At 40.1% G+C, this 24811-nt stretch overlaps 1 protein-coding gene across 2 annotated transcripts in view; it reads right to left on the reverse strand.

Moving 5' to 3' along the window:
* abr (ABR activator of RhoGEF and GTPase) overlaps positions 1–24811 on the reverse strand; it is a 219808-nt gene that overhangs the window by 162616 nt on the left and 32381 nt on the right. Inside the window, exon 1 of one of the 2 annotated variants that reach the window (XM_034177793.1) lies at positions 8938–9163. The exons of the other annotated variant lie outside the window; for it this stretch is intronic. Within the exon in view, the coding sequence (XP_034033684.1) occupies positions 8938–8998 (61 nt within the window). The 5' untranslated portion in view covers positions 8999–9163. Of the gene's footprint in view, positions 1–8937; positions 9164–24811 lie in introns of those variants that run through there. 2 annotated transcript variants of the gene reach the window in all.

Below are 24811 nucleotides of genomic sequence, written 5' to 3' on the forward strand. Positions count from 1 at the left end.
GTGGCGTAAAAAAAAAAAAAAAAGCTTGGGATTTGTTTCTATGACAACAATAAACAGCTAACAACTACCTTAAAATGTCCGCAATAAAATGTACTCACCCTCAGCAAGAACCAAACATCTGCCCAATCCGCTATCACAGATGAGGTTTTTTTTTCCTGTTGTCTTTATTCTGATAGATTTTGAGTGACAAATCAGCAAAAAATAAAGCTCTTCTCCTGGTTGACTGAAACGTTGCTGCAGTGTGACATCATTACATCTTTCTGAAAACTTCAGGGCTTTTCAACTTAAAAGCAGTCCACTCCTTGAAGAAAGAAAAAACAAAACCCTTGCTGTCGTGGTTTATTCTGGGGCAGCATTCTCATTTAGCACAACTGCACCTTCTTCATCACAATAGTCCAAGTTGCCCCAATCTAACAGTAAGTCCTTGTAGGCCCTGAGGCCCTTTTGTGCCGGTGCTCATCTTTGGATTCTGTAGCTTCAAGCAGATGACGGTCTACGACTCCTCCTGGACGGGACACACCGCAGCCATTACGATACCCATTTACAGGTGGATGGACTGAGACAATGTAAATTAGTTGTCTTGTTCAAGGGCACAGACAGTTAGCATAAGCAGGATTTGAACCCAGATCTACATATTAGTAGGCCAGCTTGTTTTCCTGAACAATGGAAAAGGTCTAAAATTGTACCTTTACTAAAGAATGGAAAATTAGGGTTCACCGCCTCTAACTGCAGAGCAATTCATATTCTCCCTGTTTTAAGTAAAATATTTGAAAAGTTACTGTTTGATCAAATGTTGCAATACTTTGTGACAAATGATCTGCTTACAAATTCGCAACATGCCTACAGACCTAGTCATTCAACTAGTACTGCGTTAGTGCACATGGTGGATTAGTGGTCAACAGACATAGATGACAGAAAACTAGTGGGTGCCGTATTTCTAGACTTTACAGCTGCATTTGATGTAATTGATCATGAAATTTTGTTGTTAAAGCTAAAATGTTATGGGCTATCATCGATATCTCTCTCACTGATAAGAAGTTACCGCAATGACAGAACTCAGCAAGTATTTTTAACAGACGTTTTTCTAATCAAACACTTATCAGATGGCATTCCGCAGAGTAGCTGTTTGGGTCCACTCTTATTTTCAGTTTTTGTAAATGATCTGCCAAATGATGTTATGACTGCGGATGTAGTATTATATGCGGATGATGTAACTTTGTTTTGTGCATCTCATTCAATCACTGATCTTGTCCAAAATTTACAAACTCAACTAAATGTTATTATTTATTGGGTTAAGGAGAATAAACTGGTTCTGGATATTTCTAAAACCAAACGTATTGTTTTCGGTACTAAACATATCTTAAATAGGCCTTGTGATTTAAACTTAACTATCGATGCAATTACGATACAGCAAGTGTCCAAGACTAAACTTTTGGGAGTTAAATTAGACAATCAGCTCTTATGGTCTGATCAGATTAATCATATCGTGTCCAGGATGGGCAGAGGTGTCACTTTGGCTCGAAGGTATGCACCATACTGTCCACCCTTGGTCATGAGGGCAGTGGTTCAGTCCCTGGTTTTGTCACATCTGGAGTCCTGCTCGGTCATTTGGTCTAGTGCTAAACAGGGGCACCTGTGAAAAATGCAACTCGCGCAAAATAGAGCTGCCAGGGTAGCCCTTGGTTGTTCCTATAGAATGTGTGTGAATCAGATGCACACCACCTTAGGGTGGTTAAAGGTATTAGATAAGTTAAATATAAATATACTATGTCATATGCACACTGCTATATTTAAAGGGTAACCAACTTTCTTTGTAGAAAAATTGGTGTACAGTGGCTACTGTCATCAGCATGTCACTCGGCAGGTTAGCCTTGGTCATTTAATTGTACCTTTTCCAAAGTCCAACTATATGAGAAGAAGTGTTATTTAGATCCTCAGAAGCATGGAACCATTTGTCTGGGGGCATACGGCAAATAAACTTTAAATATTATTTTTAAAAGATTTTAAAACAAAACTGTATGAATGAATTGAAAAAGCATAGATTTTGGACTGAGTTTAATGTGAAGGATCATGAATTGAATTTGTTAATTGTATGGAGTATTTATTGAAGTGTAGTTGTGATTTAACTGTATGTATTATTTATCGTGTAATTGTACAAGCGTATTGTGATTTTAAGTTATAAGTTTTAAAGTAGAGATTACGCAAGATCTATTAACCCTTTACAAACTGACAAACCAAACATCTTGCCTAAATGAACATTTAAACGTGCCATCAGTTGCCTACAAACTCAAGTCTTTCTTGAGGCAGCTGGGACTGGGAAAATCATTGAGACATTTGCACACGCGTGTACCTCCGCTTACACCACCACTTCTCTTCCTCACCAAAACACTCATTCGGTCGTTACGTAATCCACCAATCCCTTGATGTTGCTTTCCAATCACGTTGCACTAAAGCACGGCAGAAGAGTTGAGCCAGAACTCTGAAGATTACAGCAAGCAGCGTCAGAAGCTGTGAATGCAGCGATGGCTACAGTACAGGTTCAAAGGCCACGACCAGTGTAGAGCTCATCAAGCACTGTTGCTAGGAGGCTACTCATAGAGACAGCTTTGAAAAGTGAGCCAGAAAATATTCCATTTCTGATATAATAGTCCATAAAAAGGGCCAACAGCAGTCCAACGTGTCCTACAGAAAAGACGGTCTACTTTAGTGATACTCAGAGAAGATTTACAGACCAAAAAAAAAAAAAAATCCTGATGGAAAAAACATGCTGACACATTTACAAATGACAGACAGAAAACTGGGACAAAAGCACAACCACAATGTTTCTACATTCAGCTCATTGTGAGAGAACTACTTCAGCGTGGCTGCAGATTATGACAGAACTGATTAATCTTGGATCTGTGAGCAAGTAAGAGGAAAAATAAGGTTTTACTGGACTATTTGTAACGGACACAGACGCACGCTAATGGCTGTCTGTGCTTCGACCACTTACACTGCGACTGAGCAAACGCAGCGCATAGTACAGGGTGTGAGATCTGGGCTCGTGGTTTATTTTGGAATTCCTGCATTCAAATACATGCAAGAAGGGCTTAAAACCCTCTTCATGTCTTACTCCACTACAATTCTGAACATAAAGCATGAATCAGTACACTGTGATCCAAATTCAAACTCATGAACTGGCCACTTTATATTGTGGTGTGTGATAGCCTGTTGGATTTGTTGTTAGCATTGCAGCTAATGTACTGCATTACACCTGAAACACACACGTGCATGTTGTTCAACTGTCACTGCTGATGCTGCTCTCTCACACACAAAACAGCCACATCCCCTACTAGAGAGGGGTGTGGTCAGACTCTTAATTTGCATTTAAAGCTACGACACAAAGCCTGTTTATGAATTTAATAAAATCCAGCATCATAGTTGATTTCTCGCAAAAAACTTCAAAGACATATTTTGGGAACCTCTGAGAACAATGTGAACTTGGTGAAAAAGAGTTTAACAGAAGTAATTTTCAGCTTGAAGTATTTAGTCACACACAAGCACACATTTTGAGATGAGTGTTGATATTGTACAGTAGTGTTCAGAATAATAGTAGTGCTATGTGACTAAAAAGATTAATCCAGGTTTTGAGCATATTTCTTATTGTTACATGGGAAACAAGGTACCAGTAGATTCAGTAGATTCTCACAAATCCAACAAGACCAAGCATTCATGATATGCACACTCTTAAGGCTATGAAATTGGGCTATTAGTAAAAAAAAGTAGAAAAGTGGGTGTTCACAATAATAGTAGCATTTGCTGTTGACGCTACAAACTCAAAACTATTATGTGCAAACTGCTTTTTTAGCAATCCTGTGAATCACTAAACTAGTATTTAGTTTGTATAACCACAGTTTATGATTTCTTCACATCTGCGAGGCATTAATTTTGTTGGTTTGGAACCAAGATTTTGTTCGTTTACTAGTGTGCTTGGGGTCATTGTCTTGTGGAAACACCCATTTCAAGGGCATGTCCTCTTCAGCATAAGGCAACATGACCTCTTCAAGTATTTTGACATATCCAAACTGATCCATGATACCTGGTATGCGATATATAGGCCCAACACCATAGTAGGAGAAACATGCCCATATCATGATGCTTGCACCACCATGCTTCACTGTCTTCACTGTGAACTGTGGCTTGAATTCAGAGTATGGGGGTCGTCTCACAAACTGTTCGCGGCCCTTGGACCCAAAAAGAACAACTTTACTCTCATCAGTCCACAAAATATTCTTTGTGGGGGATTCGTGCAAATAAATTTGCTTCACACAGGCGTCTTCTAACTGTCACAGCACTTACACGTAACTCCAGACTGTCTTTGGTCATCCTGGAGCTGATCAATGGGTGAGCCTTTGCCATTCTGGTTATTCTTCTATCCATTTTGATGGTTGTTTTCCGTTTTCTTCCACACGTCTCTGTTTTTTTTTGTCCATTTTAAAGCATTGGAGATCATTGTAGATGAACAGCCTATAATTTTTTTGCTCCTGCATATAAGTTTTCCCCTCTTCAATCAACTTTTTAATCAAACTACGCTGTTCTTCTAAACAATGTCTTGAATGTCCCATTTTCCTCAGGCTTTCAAAGAGAAAAGCATGTTCAACAGGTGCTAGCTTCATCCTTAAATGGGGACACCTGATTCACACCTGTTTGTTCCACAAAACTGACAAACTCACTGACTACTATTATTCTACTTTTTTTTACTAATAGCCCAATTTCATAGCATTAAGAGTATGCATATCATGAATGCTTGGTCTTGTTGGATTTGTGAGAATCTAATGAATCTACTGGTACCTTGTTTCCCATGTAACAATAAGAAATATACTCAAAACCTGGATTAATCTTTATAGTCACATAGCACTACTATTATTCTGAACACTACTGTATAGAGTAAAATATGGCAGTTTTCGTCAAGTGAAAAGATACAAGACAGTTACGTAACAATTTCACATTGGAGCATTCATTCATTCATTTTCATTCCCAAGACAGCTGGGAAATGCAATTCCTCCAGTGTGCCCTGTCCTCCATTTACATTATTAACCATTATTTAATTTGCTAACTGGATCGGGAATGACAATTTGAGTGTGGAATGCAAAACTGCAAACGATAACAACTGTGAAACAAAAATCATAACCGCATTATGCAGTACCGCCTCACGCAGCCTTACTCAGAAGGTTATTAACTTGAACTTTATTTGGTTCTAGCCAGTTTGGGAACAAGATTTTTAAGGTAGAACCCAAAAACAGACCATATCAATTTTGCTGAGATTGAAAAAAAATGGTTTTCTGGTTTCAAGCTCCAAAACTAACAAAGACAAATAGAACACAATAACAACAACTATGCGGCTCTTCTCTGCCAGAATTCCAATGTATCCCTTTCATGAGAACAGACTTTCCCTCTCAACGGTTGTTGAGTCATACAGTCGAATCACAACAAAGAAACTTTTCAGGCTTGATAATCAAATCCAAAAATGTGCCGTTTAACTTTCCTCAGGATAAAACAATATTTTGAGTTAGAAAGTCGACCACGATTGTTTTTTGCATTTCAGTAGAAACACTCAGAGGAAGCAGGGAGCTGCTGAACACATCAGGCTGTGTGGTTTACAGCATCCACTCCCACTTCACTTAAGACGCCAGGATACGTGGCCGCGGTTTAACATCAAAGTTTTAATGCAGCTGCGCTGGATGAAGGAGTGCATCTATGCAAATGATAAGTGAGGCCGCCTGAGTGGGAACAAAAATAGACTGTTAAGACCCATTCACAACCAGGCATGACTCATTTCTCACAGCCGGCTGTGTTATGTGCTGATGTGTTACGATTTCAGGCCCCATGGACCTGAGCCATGGACACGTACATGTGCACGTGCCAACGGCAAGAACAGCCACTCAACACCTCACTCAAGTCGGGAGTTTTTCACCAAGTAAAAGGAAGAACATGAGCGCACACACAGCAAAGAGGAACATAAAGGATGATGGGAAGGCAAAGAAATGATGGACAGGTGAATAAAAGGACTGTGCCCTTTTATCCAGACTGAGCTCACAATAAAGCCCAGATCAAGCTGATGTGAATTCAATAAACCTGTTATCATGGAAACATTTCTCACTTTTTGCACTTTCAAATTTAAGGCCTGAAACCAGAAAAAAAGCAGGACAATTATGTGGCACAAAGAATAAGAACACAATCTCTGGTGGCCAAAAACCATCATTGTGTCGTTCTGACGACCTGATCCATTTCTGGAAGTGGACTAATTCATACTCGTCAAGCACTGAATTCATTTTCAAATTCCCCTCGTGCAGATTATGGCACAGTTTACACGCCTGCAGGCTGCAAACGCTAAATATTCTGAACACAAAAATAGGTTTGACACACATACAAATAATTGGACAGGGACAATATTTGACATTATACCTCTTTTGGGCCGGGGGGGGTGGGGGGGGGGGGGGTGTCAAAACATGCTTGTATTATAGACCTTCAGCTTTAAATCTGGAATTTCAACAAATATATCACATTAAACATTTGGAATTTATAGGTGTTTTTATACACAGCCCTTCAGTAACAGGACAAACAAAACACACATCACTTTACAGCCAGTTTCCAATGGAGAGGTCGGGGGACGGATTCATTTCAGTGTTCAGTGTCAGTGAATATGTCTGACTTCTTTTACATCAACATCATAAAGGAATATACACACAGTATGTTACTGTACTACACACAGTATGGAACTGCATGGTGAAGCCAGTAGGATGCTCATCACAGCTCTGAAGGTGCTTTAGGGTTCTGTGGCTGCAGCTTCATGGTTCAGTGGAACAGAAGGATTTTCAGGATTGGCTCGAGTCTCCCATGTGTCTTCTGGAAAACCGTAGCTCAAATTTTTTTTTTTTTTTTTTTTTTTAGAAAATCCTTCTCTGCTTTACTCCAGCATGAAGCCATAGAAGTGTTGATTTGACAGACAAAAGTTGCACGATGCACAGTTTATCTTGGTGGCTTCCCTCACTTCCTCCTCCAGATAAAGTTCCCATAATGTAACCAACTGCTTGTATTTCTTAAAGAATGATGTAAATGAAGTACGAGACATAGTGACTTGGAAATGTACAAGTATTTTGACTCGTCTTTAAAAAAAAAAAAAAAAATCATCTGTAAAACAATAATCGATGTACCAGTATAAATCACTTTTTTGTTTGTTTTTTTACTATTTTTTTTTTGGGTGGGGGGGGGAGTCTTATACTCTGGTGTGACTTGTATCATGAAAAATCACACATTTGTTTGTAATAGTAAGCCCCTTCGGCTGTTCCCTTGTTTGCACTTGGGGTCACCACAGCAAATCCAAGGTGGATCTGCATGTTGAATTGGCACAAGTTTTACGCCGGATGCCCTTCCTGACGCAACTCCACATTACATGGAGAAATGTGGCAGGGGTTGGATTTGAACCCAGAGCAATCTGAACTGAAACCAAGCGCATTAACCACTTGGCCACCACCCCTGCTTCATTTGTTTGTAATAATAATAATAATAATGATATTTATGTTGGACTTTCCCAGGAATCAAAGCACTAAACAAAATAAATTCCAATATTAAAGGAATAAATTCCAGAAATAAAGAGAACACTACAACAATGCACAAAAATTCCAAATTAAAGATCTTATAATACAGAAAAAAAGGTGCACCTTATATGGGTTTTTCCTCTTCTAGAGGCATTTTTTTTTTTAACAGGTACAACGTATATGCCAGAAAATGCCATACTTAGCTTGTCCAACCACTTATGGACTTTGAAAATTGAGGAACAATTTCAATTCCATTGTGTTGGTGTACAGAGACAAAATTACAAAATTGTGCCACTGTCCCAATACTTATGAACCTGGTTGTAGAGTATAACCTTTAAGCTAAATATAATGGCTGCAACATTAGAGCAAAATACAATTATATCAGGTTGTTTTTATATTCTTTACACTCAACATGGAACTGTGAAAGTTATAACACATTCACCAATGCTTTTTTGTTTGTTTGTTTGTTGTTTGGGTTATTTTTTTTTCCTGCAGTTCTTCTCCCACATCAAATGCAACTTAAGTGCTCACAAACTGAACTTTGCATGACAGCATATGTGCAGTATTTTTTATTATTTATTTCTGAATGACTAAACATCATCCACCACTGTGTGTCTGTGTTCCACTGCTCTTGACTCCATCTTTGCAGATTAAGACGGTGGTGATGGTGACATGGCACAATGAATCCCAAAGGGCTTCTGCACGTCTAAGTCCAATCGCACACACACCAGCTTATCAGTAAGTGCACGCACATGCTAACGCTAAAACACACACACACACACACACAGCTGTGTTCAATAGGATGGACACAAAAGCAAAAGAAAAAAAAAACCTGAAGGTTGTTCTCACACGAGTGGGGAAAAAACAGTTTGTTCTTTTTCAGTTTTTTGCACCAATACATCCTGAAAGTGCCCCGGTGTACACAAAAAACAAGCAGTATGTTAGAAATTTAACATCAAACAGCACGTGTCCTCAGTAGGAAGGAACACAAAGTTCTGATTCCAGCTTGAAGCCGTGACTCACATTATCCAACTCTACATTTCCTCAAACTTCCCCTTCATTCTGAGCCTAATGGCCGACAAATGGCCCGACAGTAGCTAACAAGAGGAATCTGGGCGAGGGGTGGAGGGGTGACTTGGGGGGGGGGGGGGTCTGGTTACGGACAGCGACGATGTGTGCGCTCACTTGAAGTCCTGCAGAAATACAAAGTGTTCTGTGTGTGAGAGCATAGAGATGTGTCTGTTAATGTCGACGAGCCAGAGCCGGTAGAGACGCTGGGATTTCTGGGGGTGGGGGATACTGACAACGCAAAGAAGAGTGTGATGACAAAGTGATGTACAGGAGACGGAGAGGTACGTACTGCTGTAGAGAGTGTCGATCCAGGAGAGCCGGGGTAGGCCACGGGCGCTGAGGGGCTCCATCCTCCGTCTTCCTCCTCCTTATCTCGCTCTCCCTCTCCGATATCTTCCCGTCCTTTTCAGTCGCTGCTTTCTAGCTACTCTTATCACCTTCTTTATCCGTGGAAATTAGCTTCCATCTCACGGGAAGAAACAAATGCTTCCATTTGGAAAAATAAAATAAAAAATAAAAAAAAAGACAAGAAAAAGAAACCCCCTGAGGTGCGATGGTGAAGTGATGAAGTGGATGAGTGAGAGACGTGTCACGGTGAGAGAAAACAACAGGCTGGAGACGACCACCGCCGACCGTTGCTATGGGAAGAGAGAAACACTCCCATCCACCCCTCCTCTCTCTCTCTCTGTCTCTCTCTCTTGCGAATGGCTCATCAGCTTCTCCCTCGCTCTCTTCGCGTACGTCGCTCTGCATTGACTCGAAGCAGGAATCCAGAAACGATGCATAATGAATGTCTATGAATGAGCCACGTGTCAAATGTCAATTAACTGGCAGATTCGCTCCTTTTCTCTTACTGACCCCCCACCACCATCACACCCCCCCACCTCCAACCCGACCTGTCACTTAGTGAACATCACATACCAGTGCTGCTCTTGCAAAAATTAATGCCCGGAGCAGAATTTTGTTAAGGTGCTGCCTGGCCCACTGCCTGCCAACGTTCTTTGTTTATGTCATATTAAAAATTTAAGCAAAAAAAAAAAAAAAAAAGGGGGGGGGGGGTGATACAGGGTTTTACATCTGCCCAAGTGTACAAGATGACTTGGTTATAGATGCTCTCTTCATCATCCCCTTTTCTTGACTAAGGTTGGTTTGTGCACCTTGAACTGTGGCACTGCCAAATATGAAGATACTTTCTTCGCCTTCAGCTTTCTTCATTCAAAAATATATAAATAATTTAAAAAGCAGTGATTTTGCCTGAACTGTTTGTTTTGAATCTGGAGGGGTGGAAGCAAAAACATTGGACATTAAGGCCCTGTTCAGAGTGATTTGAAAAACGTAACTTTTGTTATGCCTTTCCTCCACACAAACACTGGATGTTCCGTAACTGAAAACAGAGCTTTTGCAATTTACTCCGGCCAAGGTGAAGCTTTTTGAAAACTGTTTTTAGCATTCACATGTAGACAAGGACAATTTTGTTTTTGTCTCTCTTTCCAGGCTTCTGCCTACACAGTCGGTGTTATATTGCACCTGTTGCTTTAGCATGCTCTAGGCAGCACTTTAGAATGTGTTTTGCATTTTCATGTGGATGGAGAATTTTTTTTTCTTGCCTTTAACAGTGCTCAAGTAAAAGGGATTTTTTTTTTTCTTTCTTGAAACCACTGGTAGAAAATCGCAGTTTTGCAAAAAATACCCATGTGCATATGGGTTTAGCCTAACAGGTTGTATGCGCGATCCCCAATTAATGTGCTCACAACCTTAAGCTCTGGTCCTGATGTGTGCAAAATAAACTTTATAATTCTATTTGGGGAGAAAAGCAGCATCTCAGCTCACCAGAACATAACCACAGGCCAGACTCACAGTTGGACCTTGACAGAGGTTCTGCTGGAGGCCTGTTAATGCCGTTCTACAAGTAACAGATAGCCTGCACTGCTGGAAGGGTACCAGTTCAACATTTGCTTTGAACTATCCAAACAAAGCCTGCTTTCACAAAGAATACAACACAGGAAACAAGAATAATACAGTGCAACTCCATTAGATGTTTGCAGAGCCTGGCACACACTCTCGCATACCCTCTGAATTTAACATCTCTCCAGTACGTCCTCGACGTAGCCTCCTCTAGATACATCCATTAGGATATAGTGACTGTGGCACTGTGGTGAAACATGTGACAATGAAGAAGTTGTAAGTCCTATATAGGCCCTGAGGCCCACTGGGGCCAATCAAGTGGATGAGAGTCTACAACTCAATCTGCGCATGACACCTGTCCAATGTAGGTTACTTCCCCAGCCAAGACTGGTAGCATTTACAAACGGGTGATTTGACAATGTAGATGAGGTGTCTTGTCCAAGGACACAGACAGGTAACGTGTGGGACTCAAAATCAGCTCTCCATATTGGTAACACGACTCCTTCTGCTCGACGCCGTCACCCTGGCAACTGAACAGAATTAACCACGTCTAACAGGTCTTGCCTCACAGGAAGAAGGTGTAAGCCCGCTTATGCAACTTTTCCTTGTTGACCTGAAGCTGCATCGTGAAGAGCATCTGATAATAACTTGTGTCCAATCAAGCTGTGGGGCCACGGAAAATCTGCTGGATTGAGGATTATACATGACATAATGTGTCAATTTTTACAAAAGTCAAAGTCTAACATGGACCAGATGCCATTCTATACTCCAGCAGATCTGGATAAAGAGGCACAGAAGCCTTGAGCATTGTTCAAGATAATCACTCTATTGATTATTTTATTAATTAGAAGAGAAAAGCAGCTGGTGCGTGGCCATCCGTCAATCAAGGCACTCACTTCATTTGAGCGAGACAATGTCCCAAAAAACAAACAACATGACAAAAACCCAGAATAAAAACAAATATTAATATTAAAGAAAACAAGTAAATTTCAATTCTTCATTCAAACCAAACGGTTCCAAAGTGCCCAAAGTATAAATCCAAAATGCTTCTCTACATAAACGTTTTTTTTTAGTGATGTCACCTCCTCTGGGTGGAACTGTGATATTTTATTTATTAATTACTTTATGCGCATAAGTATTATCTGTGTCTTAACATTTCATTTCTAATGTCTGAGCTGCAAGGTTGAATGTTCTTATCTCTGTCTTCAGTGTTGTGCTCAAGAAAACTGACAAATCCGCATGTTGTTAACACGTGGCAATTGATGCTCTTCATTATAAACTCAAACTTACTGATGCTCAACGACCCCACACACACACACACACACACACACACACACACACACACACACACACACACACACACACACACACACACACACACACACACACACACACACACACACACACACACACACACACACACACACACACACACACACACACACACACACACACACACACACACACACACACACACACACAGCTGCTGTGTTTAAAACAATGTCATTCTGTGAGAGTGAGCGTGAGTGAGTGATTTGTTCAGAAGTCGCTATTACGATTCCCTTCTGTTCCTGTGACGTCTGACCACACCCTCCTCGTCTGAACACACACATTGTAGGTTTGCATAAAGAGATTTATGTGCACTTGCATGTATCCCAATTGAATTAAATATATTTATGTGGTGCCAAATCACAACAGAAGCCAACTCAAAGTGCTTTACACAAATATACTCCCGATTAACAGGAAGAAATCTTCAACAGACTGGACTCTGTGTGTGTGTGTGTGTGTGTGTGTGTGTGTGTGTGTGTGTGTGTGTGTGTGTGTGTGTGTGTTTGGGGGGTAACAGGGGGTACATTTATGTTATGCATTACTCATTCTGTCTAATCAGTGATGAAAAACATGGAGATAAAACACAAAGATACCACATGGAGAAAATAAAATTGTTGCCTTATTTTAAAAGTCAATTTTCCCTTGTCTGCCTTGTTCACACTTTTAAGTAAATGATTTTGCAGATGGAAACTAGACCCTGATTGAAAAAAAACAGCAATGATTCATATGACAAAGAAATGTAACAGAGCTGATATTTTATAGTTTAAACATGAACTTTATCATAAATAACTATAAATACAACCAACAACCAACTAACAGATGAAATCACATTGCCTTCACACTAAATGGCAGTCACAGTATTGCATCACTCAGCTTTTGCATAGACGTCTCATCTATGTTGGCCCCACCTAGCTAGCGGCATAGTGACCACTTGTCACTTGCTGCTGTAAAATGCCCACTCTGATTGAAAATGAATGACAGCTCATCACTTTGCCTCTGTCTCTTGGAGCTAATATGACCAAGGGGTGACGGGGTCCCAGTCATGCTTGATAACGTTGTAAACAATGCTGCGGGAGAGCCCTCTGATGGACAAACTATACCCTGTACCTGGTGGAGTGTTACATTCCATTCAACTCAACTGACATCTCGTTGAATGGCATGTTTCATATTTCAATTCATTTAAATATTCTTACCGTTAATTTAATTAGCTTATAATGTGCCAAATCACAGCAAAAGCCATCTCAAGGCACCTTACATAAAACAAGTCAACATAAAATTTAATAAATAATTAAAAATGAATAAAAATACATACATAAAAACAGAAGTAAAGAATAAAACAGATAAAAATAAAAACTAATAGCCTGCTTCTAACTATTAGAAAAAGAGCTATCAATCTGTCAATCCTTTCCATGTCCGGGCCGGGTGAGGTTTCCCGTGTTGACTCAAATTAAGACGCAGTTGCACTCATGAGCTACAAAAATTAATTATTTGTATATTGATCACTCCTCTCTTCTGTGTAAGTATAATGTCTAAGGAAAGACCAATGTTGGATTGAGATTTGGCATCAGCAGATACTGTTAAATGACTGAACGGGATTGGGGTAAAACCCTTGAACAGGACATCCATGGGGAAGATATTTGGTCCGCTGGCTAAATTTGTAACCTTGCCACAAATAAACAATGATCTCTGTGATCTCACCACAGTCCACTTTGAACCAGAGTCCCATCTTTTTGAGTGGACTGTGATCAAGCTTTCAAAATTCACCACCAGATGTTTATAATATTCATCACTGTTCTTCTGAAAATATTTTCTTGCATTGACAATAGAATTGTCACAAACATACAAAAGCAAAGACTTTGTGGCTACTTCACAAATACTTGATCACATTGGCTCCACTGCCGAGGGCAGTTTACATGGTTCGGGTTGACAGCATCTCTGCCCAATAACACCTTAGCGCCCACTAATTCCACACTTACAAAGAGTACAATCAGAGACATCAAACAAAGTGTAGTATCAAACTATCGCCTCCTCATCCTCCATCTCCTAGCAAAGGGGGAGGAAAGGAGGGAGGTTTGAGAATCACAAAAACTTCAATTAGCACACAAAGGCTGAGAGGAAGACCCCACCCCTCCTCAGACAGAGCGCCTGGCCCGGAGCGGCGCTCTTTGACTGCTCAACCCTTATGTGGCAGCTGGTGAAAACACACAAAAAGCCTCAACGAACCTGAGGTCATATCAAGGCATCTGCTGCAACCTTTAATGTTGACCTACAGAAGCCTGTGATTATCACAAAAACAAAACTCAAATAAACAAACAGGGTAAGCACACAGTGCAGGTTCATCCAGTCATCATTTACATCAAAACCTTCAGATCGCCTTCACGTCAGCAGAGTCAAAAATAAACTTTCCTCTAAGGTCTGATCCAGATACTCTCCCTTTGCAACCCCACTTGAATGTGCAAAATGAAGGGGAAAGGTGAAGTGGTAGGGTGAAGGGCAAGTGTTGGGACTGGGCTTAAGAAAACATGCAATGAATGGAATCCTCTGTTCAGTGCATGTGTGCATGAGGAGGCATTTAGCAGAAAATTAGGCGGGACAAGACCCAACCCCCCCCCCCCCCCCCCCCCCCCCTCAAAAAATCAATACCTGCCTTTGATCACCTCATGTCCGGTCTGTTTGAAAGACCATCTGGGCATCATCAGATCATTCAGACACGTGATGCTCAAAGTGATGCTTAAAACACAAATATAGGAAATATAAACATTTATTTTAACCTTTTAAAAAAAAAAACAAAGATCAACAAAAACCCATTTAATATTGTTGCTCATCTCACCAGTGTGTGTGTGTGTGTGTGTGTGTGGGGGGGGGGGGGGGGGGGGGGGGGGTCCTATTGGGCAGTGAGCCACCAGCCAATCAAAATGCCATCCACCACACTCCGACCCCCCGCCTCTCTCTTCTACCCAGATACCCATCTGCCCCGCCCACCTCCCACTGCCTCTTAGTAGTCTCACACATTTTGAGCATAACCCCGAGTCAGCGGGCAGTACGGGGGGGGGGGGGGGGGGGGGTGTTGATGGTACTAATTTTCCAGTCACCACCCCTGTTCCATCTCTCTGGGGCAGTGTCCACGGTGAGTGGAGCGTCTCCGTGTGGTGCTGCAGTCTCGCCCCACTGCTCCTGCTGGTTTGGCACCACAACAATAATTGGCAGAACTAGAAAATAAACTGAGTGGGGGGAAAAAAAACAGACTGATCTCCACCTTCAACACCTGCTCCCAATGACATCACCAAATTCCACAATTCAGCATACTGAAAGTGTTGCACCCCCACGTGTCATAAGGTGTTACGTGAGAGAGCTACATACATGTAAAGTAGACGGCTGTGGTTCCACGAGGCTACGAAAAGCAAACTGACAACACTGAACACAAAACTACAGTTCAACTACACTGAAGTCCCCAGTGAGTGAGTACATTAAAGCAGGCTTCTTTAATCATTTTTCTTTTTTTGTCAGTATCTTAATTATAAGCAGATGTTTTTGGACAGAAAACCTTTGTATGATTTTTCTTTTTTTGTCAACAGCTTAATTATGACCATAGACACATGGGTGGTGGCCAAGTGGTTAGTGCGCTTGACTTCAGTGCAGAAGGTTCCACCACAGCAGATCCGAGGTGGATCTGCTGTGGTGACTCCGGATGAAAACAAGGAAGCAGCCGAAGGGACTTACTGTTGTGGTGTCCAGAGCTAAAATTTCCCAAAATGGCATCGCTGTCCAAATACTTATGGACCTACGGTCGCCATCACAGTCTTTTTCACAAAGACCATGTGGGGACACATGCAGAAGGTCAACCAGCTCAGTGGCTGTGTTATTGAGCAAAGAAAAGTCTAAATATGGACTGAGGTTACATATGTCACCAACGTTTAAAATCTGCTGTTTCAGGCCAAAATTTTGCTCAAACCAAGAAAAATTCTATATACACAGTGACAGAACTGCGGGACTTTGGAAATGGTGAATATGAAACCCAAACTGTGTTTAACTGTGAAAAGTAGATTTAAATATTTTACACAACATGATGCCTTTAATGCTCAGCGCTCACACATTGCAGGAGCTCATTCCAATAAAACAATTATACATGTGTGGTTATTTTTGAACTGATTTTTTTTATTTGGCACACACACAAATCCAGAACAAAAAATACCAAAGAAGAAAAAAACAAAAACAAAGAAACAAAAAACAATCCAACAATGCACACGTGTGCCCGAAAGGGTGTAGGCAGAAGCAAAGGGCTTATAAATGCCTACCCCTTTAACTAAAAGTACAAATTTTATAACTATACATATACCCCATACAAAGTATAAATTGATCACAGAACTAAAGTTTCAAAGACACAAACATACAAGCAGCAGTGCACCATAAACAAGGCAAAATCAATAAACCTAATTTGACATATTACAGCAAGCAATCAAATAGTTTCTGTAGAGCCTTTTAAGGCCAACCAAAGTACCAAGGGAATTTATGTTATCTGGGCAACTGTTCCAAATATTGACACTGATAAAAATAATGCTTAAAAATAAAAAAAAATTTCCTCAGCTTCACACAATGAAAATTACAGGCTTCATGTCACACATCAGCACAAAACAGTTATGCATTCATCAATGTCAGTGTAGTTGAACTGCAATATATACGTCAATGTAGCCCTAAGAGATTCATTACAAAGTCTACAATGTAATAACAGAGACGTACAATAATAACAGTCTTTCTCCACCAACACTGAAGAACACCATTTAAGTCAGCGTACAAATAATATACTGGTGACAAAAACAGAAATTCAAACATGCCTTTGCACCATTTTCTGCATATGTGTCATTTGTAGCTTTGTGTGTGCTTAACTCTGGAAAGTGTGAACACACATCCAGATATTTGACAGGATTCCACATCAGATGTCTCCAGACACGTCGCCTGGCAGATCCGTTTGGGGGGTTGGGTGAGACGGCAGCAGGGACGAGCAAAGAAAATGCATTATTAAAAAGCCAGGAATGCACCGGTGATGAATGTCGGCTCGTTAGAGAGGAAGCCTGAAATCATCAGCAGCCATACACACTATACACCCACTTTGTCTTTTCTCACTATTGTAGCTGTACAAATAAAACATTTGTATCTCCTGAATGTTGCTCATGTCCTTGTTTTAATCACGTCTACTTTATCTAATTGAAGATCCTTTCTCTTTCAACCCCATTATGCAAGTAATCTGTCAAATGCAATGACGACTGAGATAAGTTAATAAATTAACACATCCCTCCAGTTTGTTACAATAACTCAAAAACAATAAGCACCATCATCTTATAATTCTCCAAATTAAAAGAGCATATAATGAGGAAACACTGATTAAACATTCATTAAATGCGCTGTACCAGATCAATCCAAAAAGCAACTTTGCCTTCCTTATACCATCTGCCACCAGCTGAAAATGTCTAGGAATAGGTAATTTTATAGAAATTAGGAACATGTGTGGCTGACGTTATGTAGGTTGGATGAGCTTGTTTGTCAGTTTCATTATTTCCAAAGTTTAACTCTGGTGGCCACCAAGGAGTGGAACCCGGATTTCAGCTCTGCAGGATTGCAGTAATAATGAAAAAAATAATAAATTAAAAAAGCAGTAAAAATAAATGGATCAATAAAACACAACATAATAACAAAAAAACAGAAGTCCTGATGATGTCTATAGACCCTGTGCAAATGATGTCACGAAACTTCCGTTCCGCCTTGTTGGGGGACAAACGACGCGCACACTACAGACGCACACTAGCTAACTGCAGATATTTGCGATAAAATGCCGAGTTTTTGTGGTATAATCAGCTGTAGTAATCGTAAGAACAGGGAAACTAATCACAGTTTCTTCAGGTTACCGGCAATTATAGAGCATCAAGGAGAAAATACGGGAGAACTATCTTCAAAGAGGCGAGCAATCTGGCTAGCACGGATAGCTAGAAGTGACCTTACATCCGAGTCCAGTTTGGCCAATCTACGGATCTGTTCGGATCATTTCACTAAAGGTCAGTCTCCCTATTTAACTAGTGTGTTTTATGTACCGTATTTATTTCACTTATAAATGCGTGTGTGCGTGTGCTTTTTAATGTGTTTTTAATGCGTTTGGTGCCCGCTTTTTTTCCGGGTGTTTGGCATGTGTGTGCGTGTGCTTTTTAATGTGTTTTTAATGTGTTTGGTGCGCGCTTTTTTTTCTGAGTGTTCGGTGCGTGTGCTTTAATGTGTTTTTAATGTGTTTGGTGCGCGCTTTTTTTTTTTCCCCCGAGTGATTTTCAACTTTTCTTTGTATGTAACTTTATCCTCCGCACGTAAATTAGCTTGATATTCACTCTCTTCAACGCTTCTTTCTACATCGTCCGCCATGTTGGAGTGTTTGCTTGTCCTCCAACATGGCGGGGGGGGCGGGACCCAGTGACGTTATTGCACAGGGTCTATAACGGGGAGGGCGTAAACCGGTTGTCTGCCCGGGTGGTTGCCACCCAGGAGGGTTCCATAATGTGTGGGATGTAGCGATTTGTGACACCAGTGCTCACTCCCAACCTGAAGCGGCAGTAATCGAGTGAACTGCAAATGTGCATTGCTTGTTTATGTGCATTGTTGTCAGTGATGCCGGTAACGCATTACTTAGTAACGCGTTACTCTAATCTGACCACTTTTTTTTTTAGTAACGAGTAATCTAACGCGTTAATCTTTCCAAATCAGTAATCAGATTAAAGTTACTTCTCCAAGTCACTGTGCGTTACTATTATTTTTGCATTGTGGGTCGATAGCAGCATTAAACGTGGTCCGTGGGCAGGAGGACTGAACTGCCCACTTTAAGTGAGCTGCGAGCTTTTCATCCACGTTTTTTTGCAGCAGCTCCCAGGCAGCAGCTACGACTTGTCCTCACCTCTTAAAGCACAGTGACAACAGCACAAATGCACTGAGCTTTACAAAGACATTTTTATGCTTTTTCTTCTCCTTTATTTAGAATTCTGAGCTGAGCCGCTCTGTATCTGCTGCTAAAAACAGCTGATCCTCCGCGACGTGTCAACAACTAACACTATTTTCCACTCAAATGCACCTAAACTCTCTTTCTGAGGACCACATGATGTGAAAACACAATAAAACCTTCTTACCTGTAAATCTGGGCATGTTTCCTGCGTAAATAAATGTTATCCATTCTTTGTGCCCAAATACCAAAGCAGGGGCGAATCCAGATGGAATGGTGGCGTGGGGCAGGGATGTGCCCCCCACAACACCCCTAGATTAAAGGTCCAGTTTTGAAGCCGTTTTTCTTTTTTTTTTTTTTTACTACAACTACTACTACTACTACTTAAAATAATAATAATTTCGACAAGTAAAATGTTTAGAGAAAATTTAAATGTTAGAAAGAATTTAATAGTTACATTTATAAACAATGTAGGTTAGAAATTTCAAGTTTTACTGTTACAGTGCTGTCAACAGTTAAATATGAGGTCAAGAAAGAGGTCTTTATTTTACTTTTTATAAAACAAGTATTTATTTTCATTGAAGTCAAGAAAAGGTGACTATAAAGTGAGTTTTGGCAAAACAAGTATTATTGTCATGTTGAGATGGCAGGGGGTTGTTGTTGGCAGCTGGGGAAAGTAACTAAAAAAGTAACTAGTAATCTAACTTTTCCAATTGAGTAATCAGTAAAGTAACTAAGTTACTTTTTCAAGGAGTAATCAGTAATCAGTAATTGGATTACTTTTTCAAAGTAACTGTGGCAACACGTTGTACAACACAGCGCACTGTTCTGATGTGTGTGCATATTTGTTTTTTAAGAATAAAACATAATTTCTCACTGCTGGTTCAAACGCCAAACGAAGACTAAAGTGTCCATGTAGTTTTATGGTGGGCAAGATGCCCTTTCACCTGGTTTCTTTTGGGTCTTCACGTAAATCATTTTAATTTTTTTTGTGGAAGAATGCCGTCTTGCCCACCACTGCGACACATTCTGTCTGCTGGTTTGCTATTGAAACTGCTTCAGATTTGTGCTCTGAGCTTCTTAGGAACAATGGCATGCCTGTTTCTGTCAAAGACAGAAGGGACAAAGGCGAAGAAGAGAAGATGAGACAGACTGCGAGCATTTATCTCATGCCAGCTGAATTCACTTTGATCTATTGAGGTCAATGTGAGAATCACTGGAATCGTGCTGTGACAGAGACACCAGATCGCTGCTCCTCCACACACACAGTAAAACGCTGCACCAGTTATTTCTGCTCATAATTTTTTTTTCTTCTTCTTTATACAAGGAGATGTACACGTGCTGCAGGGAGCTCGTCTGTCCTCTGGAAACCACTCTGTTACAAAGTGTCTCCACGTGTTCATGAGCGGAGGCATTGAGTAATCCATGTCACACGTTTTTTTTTTTTGTTGTTTTTTGTAGACAAATTATCTCTCTCTCTCACACACACACACACACACACACACACACAAATGAAAGCTGAAGTACTGAGGTTTAAAAATATAACTACTGCCCTCTAGTGTTTAATATCTGCAAACAATATCGGCAGCTCTTAAATAAAAATCTAGTTGTGTGTGCTATATGAAGCTGTTATTCTTTTACCCTCTCACCGGACAACATTGATGTTCTCATGTTTATGAACAAGAGTTAAATTACTAGAATTTTATTTATTTGTTTGTTTATTTTTTGCTTTCTCTCTCTTTTTGCGTTTTTTTTTTTTCTTCTGATTTTGGCAAATGCAATTTTTATTCACTGGTACTGTCTGTCCATATTGCAAATGAATATAAGTATTTTATGTAAAACACTGGCGATCTTGTTTTTTGGGGGGGACTATGTCTTGTTTACTTAAGTTCTTTTTAAACAAGAAAGTAAGGGTATTTGCGACTTCATTAAGATAAGACTTTGATCTCACAGTGGAGAAATTCACATGTTACGTCAGCTCTTAAAAAAACACACGATGAGTGCGAGTAGAGGAAAATGTGAATCAAACAGTGTGTGCAAAGATAAGCAATAATAATAATAATAATAATACTTGTAACAATACAATAAAATAAGAAAATTTATTATTATTATTTATTTATGGCTGATGTGAAAAATAATCCAGCACTAAAACCTTAAGCCAGTCCAAGCCAAGGATTTCTGATCGAGTACACACATGTGCTTTTATTTTTTAATAGCCTAAACAACTGGGTCTCTTATCATCCAGTAAGGTTAGAAAACACATGTACAAAACTTATTTGCGTAATTTGACTTTTACTTTGAAAAAACTGTGCATTTGGTAGTTTATTTTAATTTATTATTCATGCATGTGAATAACAACCATGCATATCTACGCATTACGTCCTTGAACACAACTATATGGATGAAAAAAAAAAGAAAACATTTTTATACAGTCTACACATTACAGAAATCTCTTGCTTAACAACCACTGAAAAGTAAAAATATGCCTCCAACAACCCATTGTGTTGAGATGTGTGCGAGTTACAATGTGATCAATAAACAATGACTCTGGCGGTGGAAACAATACATCACCGGTCAGTCACAACCCTGGGACATTGAAAGTCGCAACTTAGTATGTCGGCACTCGAGTCAAGACTAATTTCTGATGAGCTTTTTCAAAGGGGGTTGCTGTTATTTTTCTATCTTTCATTCCATCTTTGAACTGATCAACACTCTGATTGGACATTGTACCATTTATGGGGATTCAGCACCCCGAGGAGGCAGCAGTCCCAAATAAATTAAAATCTATCAGTTATTAGGAGAAAACACTTTTGGTTTTGGAGATTCTGGTCTCTGTTGTTGTCCTGCACAAATAAAGAGGTACAGTTCCTGTGAGATGATGCAGAAATTTCTCTGTTCCCAAAAATCTGAGAATATTTTCCCACGGCGGTAATTAGTGTGTGAAAGATAATTAAAGGCCTTTACATGTTTCTGCTGGAGACGTCTGACACAGACTCAGATACTTACAGCAAAAGGGCAAAATACAGTAAAACAAGTGAGCACAAGAATCCACATTTTCCTCTGTTTAAACCCAAACAGGTCCTAACAACAATATAGCACATCCAGATTAAAAACTAGAGCCAGACTGTAGTTATTATAGATGACCACATGAGGGTGGTGTTTCAATCGCCTGAATTTGAGCCTGTAATCACTCTGGACTAAAGGCAGGATCAGGTTTTATGGCTGAGGGGGATATGAGACCCGTCTGTTAGTCCAACCACATGCAACAATAACAGGAGAAAGACACTCAAATAAATTTGCTGTCTGTGAAATGGTGCATTCCGAAGCGGTGTTTGATTATTCATGTGTTTAGTCATTTGTTCATATACAGTAGATGTTATCAAGTGCATCAGCATTTATTTGATGCTACTCATTACTTGTAGCAAGAAGGAATCTGATTTCTGGTTTACTGTATTATCCCAAACACAAGACAAGCTGGTGTTCATATGTCAGCATATTACCTTTATTCCTGATTCAAAGCTTTTGCTAAAATGATGGTTATATGGACATCATATTCTGTGTTTAGAGATACATACAATAGTCTTCAGAATAATAGTAGTGCTATGTGACTAAAAAGATTAATCCAGGTTTTCAGTATATTTCTTATCATTACATGGGAAACAAGGTACCAGTAGATTCAGTAGATTCTCACAAATCCAACAAGACCAAGCATTCATGATATGCACACTCTTAAGGCTATGAAAATGGGCTATTAGTAAAAAAAAAAGTAGAAAAGGGGGTGTTCACAATAATAGTAGTGTGGCATTCAGTCAGTGAGTTCATTAATTTTATGGAACAAACAGGTGTGAATCAGGTGTTCCCTATTTAAAGATCTACAATGATCTCCAATGCTTTAAAATGGACAAAAAAAAAAGAGACGTGTGGAAGAAAATGGAAAACAACCATCAAAATGGATAGAAGAATCACGCAAAGGCTCACCCATTGATCAGCTCCAGGAATATCAATGACAGTCTGGAGTTACCTGTAAGTGCTGTGACAGTTAGAAAACACCTGTGTGAAGCTAATTTATTTGCAAGAATCCCCCGCAAAGTCCCTCTGTTAAATAAAAGACGTGCAGAAGAAGTTACAATTTGGCAAAGAACACATCAACTGGCCGAAAGAGAAATGGAGGAATATTTTGTGGACTGATGAGAGTAAAATTGTTCTTTTTGGGTCCAAGGGCTGCAGACAGTTTTTGAGACGACCCCCAAACTCTGAATTCAAGCCACAGTTCACAGTGAAGACAGTGAAGCATGGTGGTGCAAGCGTCATGATATGGGCATGTTTCTTCTACTATGGTGATGGGCCTATATATCGCATACCAGGTATCATGGATCAGTTTGGATATGTCAAAATACTTGAAGAGGTCATGTTGCCTTATGCTGAAGAGGACATGCCCTTGAAATGGGTGTTTCAACAAGACAATGGCCCCAAGCAGACTAGTAAGCGAGCAAAATCTTGGTTCCAAACCAACAAAATTAATGCCTCGCAGATGTGAAGAAATCACAAAGAAACTGTGGCTATACAACTAAATACTAGTTTAGTGATTCACAGGATTGCTAAAAAAGCAGTTTGAACTTAATAGTTTTGAGTTTGTAGCATCAACAACAGATGCTACTATTATTGTGAACATCCCCTTTTTTACTTTTTTTACTAATAGCCCAATTTCATAGCCTTAAGAGTGTGCATATCTTGAATGCTTGGTCTTGTTGGATTTGTGACAATCTACTGAATCTACTGGTACCTTGTTTCCCATGTAACAATAAGAAATATATTCAAAACCTGGATTAATCTTTTTAGTCACATAGCACTACTATTATTCTGAACACTACTGTAGTTAAGGATATGATCATAATAAGTGCAGCAGAGTCATCAAACAACTCTCAAGCAGCCAGAAAATACAGTCTGACTGATAATGTCAGAACATGAAGAAAAAGGTAAATGTCATAGTTTGCCAGCCACACTTGAATTCAAGATAGCAGACACCAGGGGTGGGAGTGAAAGAGTAAGGTCACAGATACAGGTGAAAGAATAAGGTTGCAGACACAAGCGATGGAAATGAGATTCCTCAGTTGGGTATGTGGGCTAACACTCTGCAACAGGGTGAGAAGCTCGACTATCCAGGAGCTGCATTTCTGCATTGAAAGGAGTCGGCTAAGAGGTGGCTCAGACATCTGGTGAGGGTGCCCCCTGGGTCGTCTCCTTAGGGAGGTTTTCCAGGCATATCCAACTGGAAGGAGGCCCCATGTAAGAAGACCCAGGACACGCTGGAGGAATTATATTTCCCAGCTGCCTTGGGAACACCTGGAGATCCCCGGGGAAGAATTAGAGGACTTGGCTGAGCATATGGAAGTGTGGGATAGATGCTTTGTATATTAAAATCTGCGTATACTATTACCACATCTGATCAGTTGACATTATTTATTCACATTATTTTCCAAAGATAAAAATAAATATCACCCCACCCACCCACCCCCCACCCCCACCACACACACACACAGAAAATGTCCATTATCTCCATTTTAATTTTCAGTTCAAGAAGCTACAACCTCCAGTGAAGGTACAGGTTACTGTACAGGTCAGTCTACCATTACTTGCGGAAGCTTAACAAATGCCTTGTTAACCATTAACTTAACTCCAGACTACAAAAGGTGAGTTTTTCCACCACTCAGCTGTATGAACTGAGTCAGACCCGGCTGGCGTCTGTGGAGTGCAGCCAGTGACGAAGTAATGTGACAGCCTGTTGCACAATAATGTGGAAGGAATTACCACAAACAAAGTGATAGAAAAAAAAAAGAGTTATTGAAGGCAGAGGAAAAAAAAAATCTCTGTGCATCGACCACTTACAGCCATCGTCACACAACAAGACATACAAACATTTTAATACAACATTCAAAAGAAACAAAAACCAGAGTGTCAC

This window comes from Thalassophryne amazonica, chromosome 9 (genome assembly GCF_902500255.1).
Source record: "Thalassophryne amazonica chromosome 9, fThaAma1.1, whole genome shotgun sequence".
Taxonomy (NCBI): domain Eukaryota; kingdom Metazoa; phylum Chordata; class Actinopteri; order Batrachoidiformes; family Batrachoididae; genus Thalassophryne; species Thalassophryne amazonica.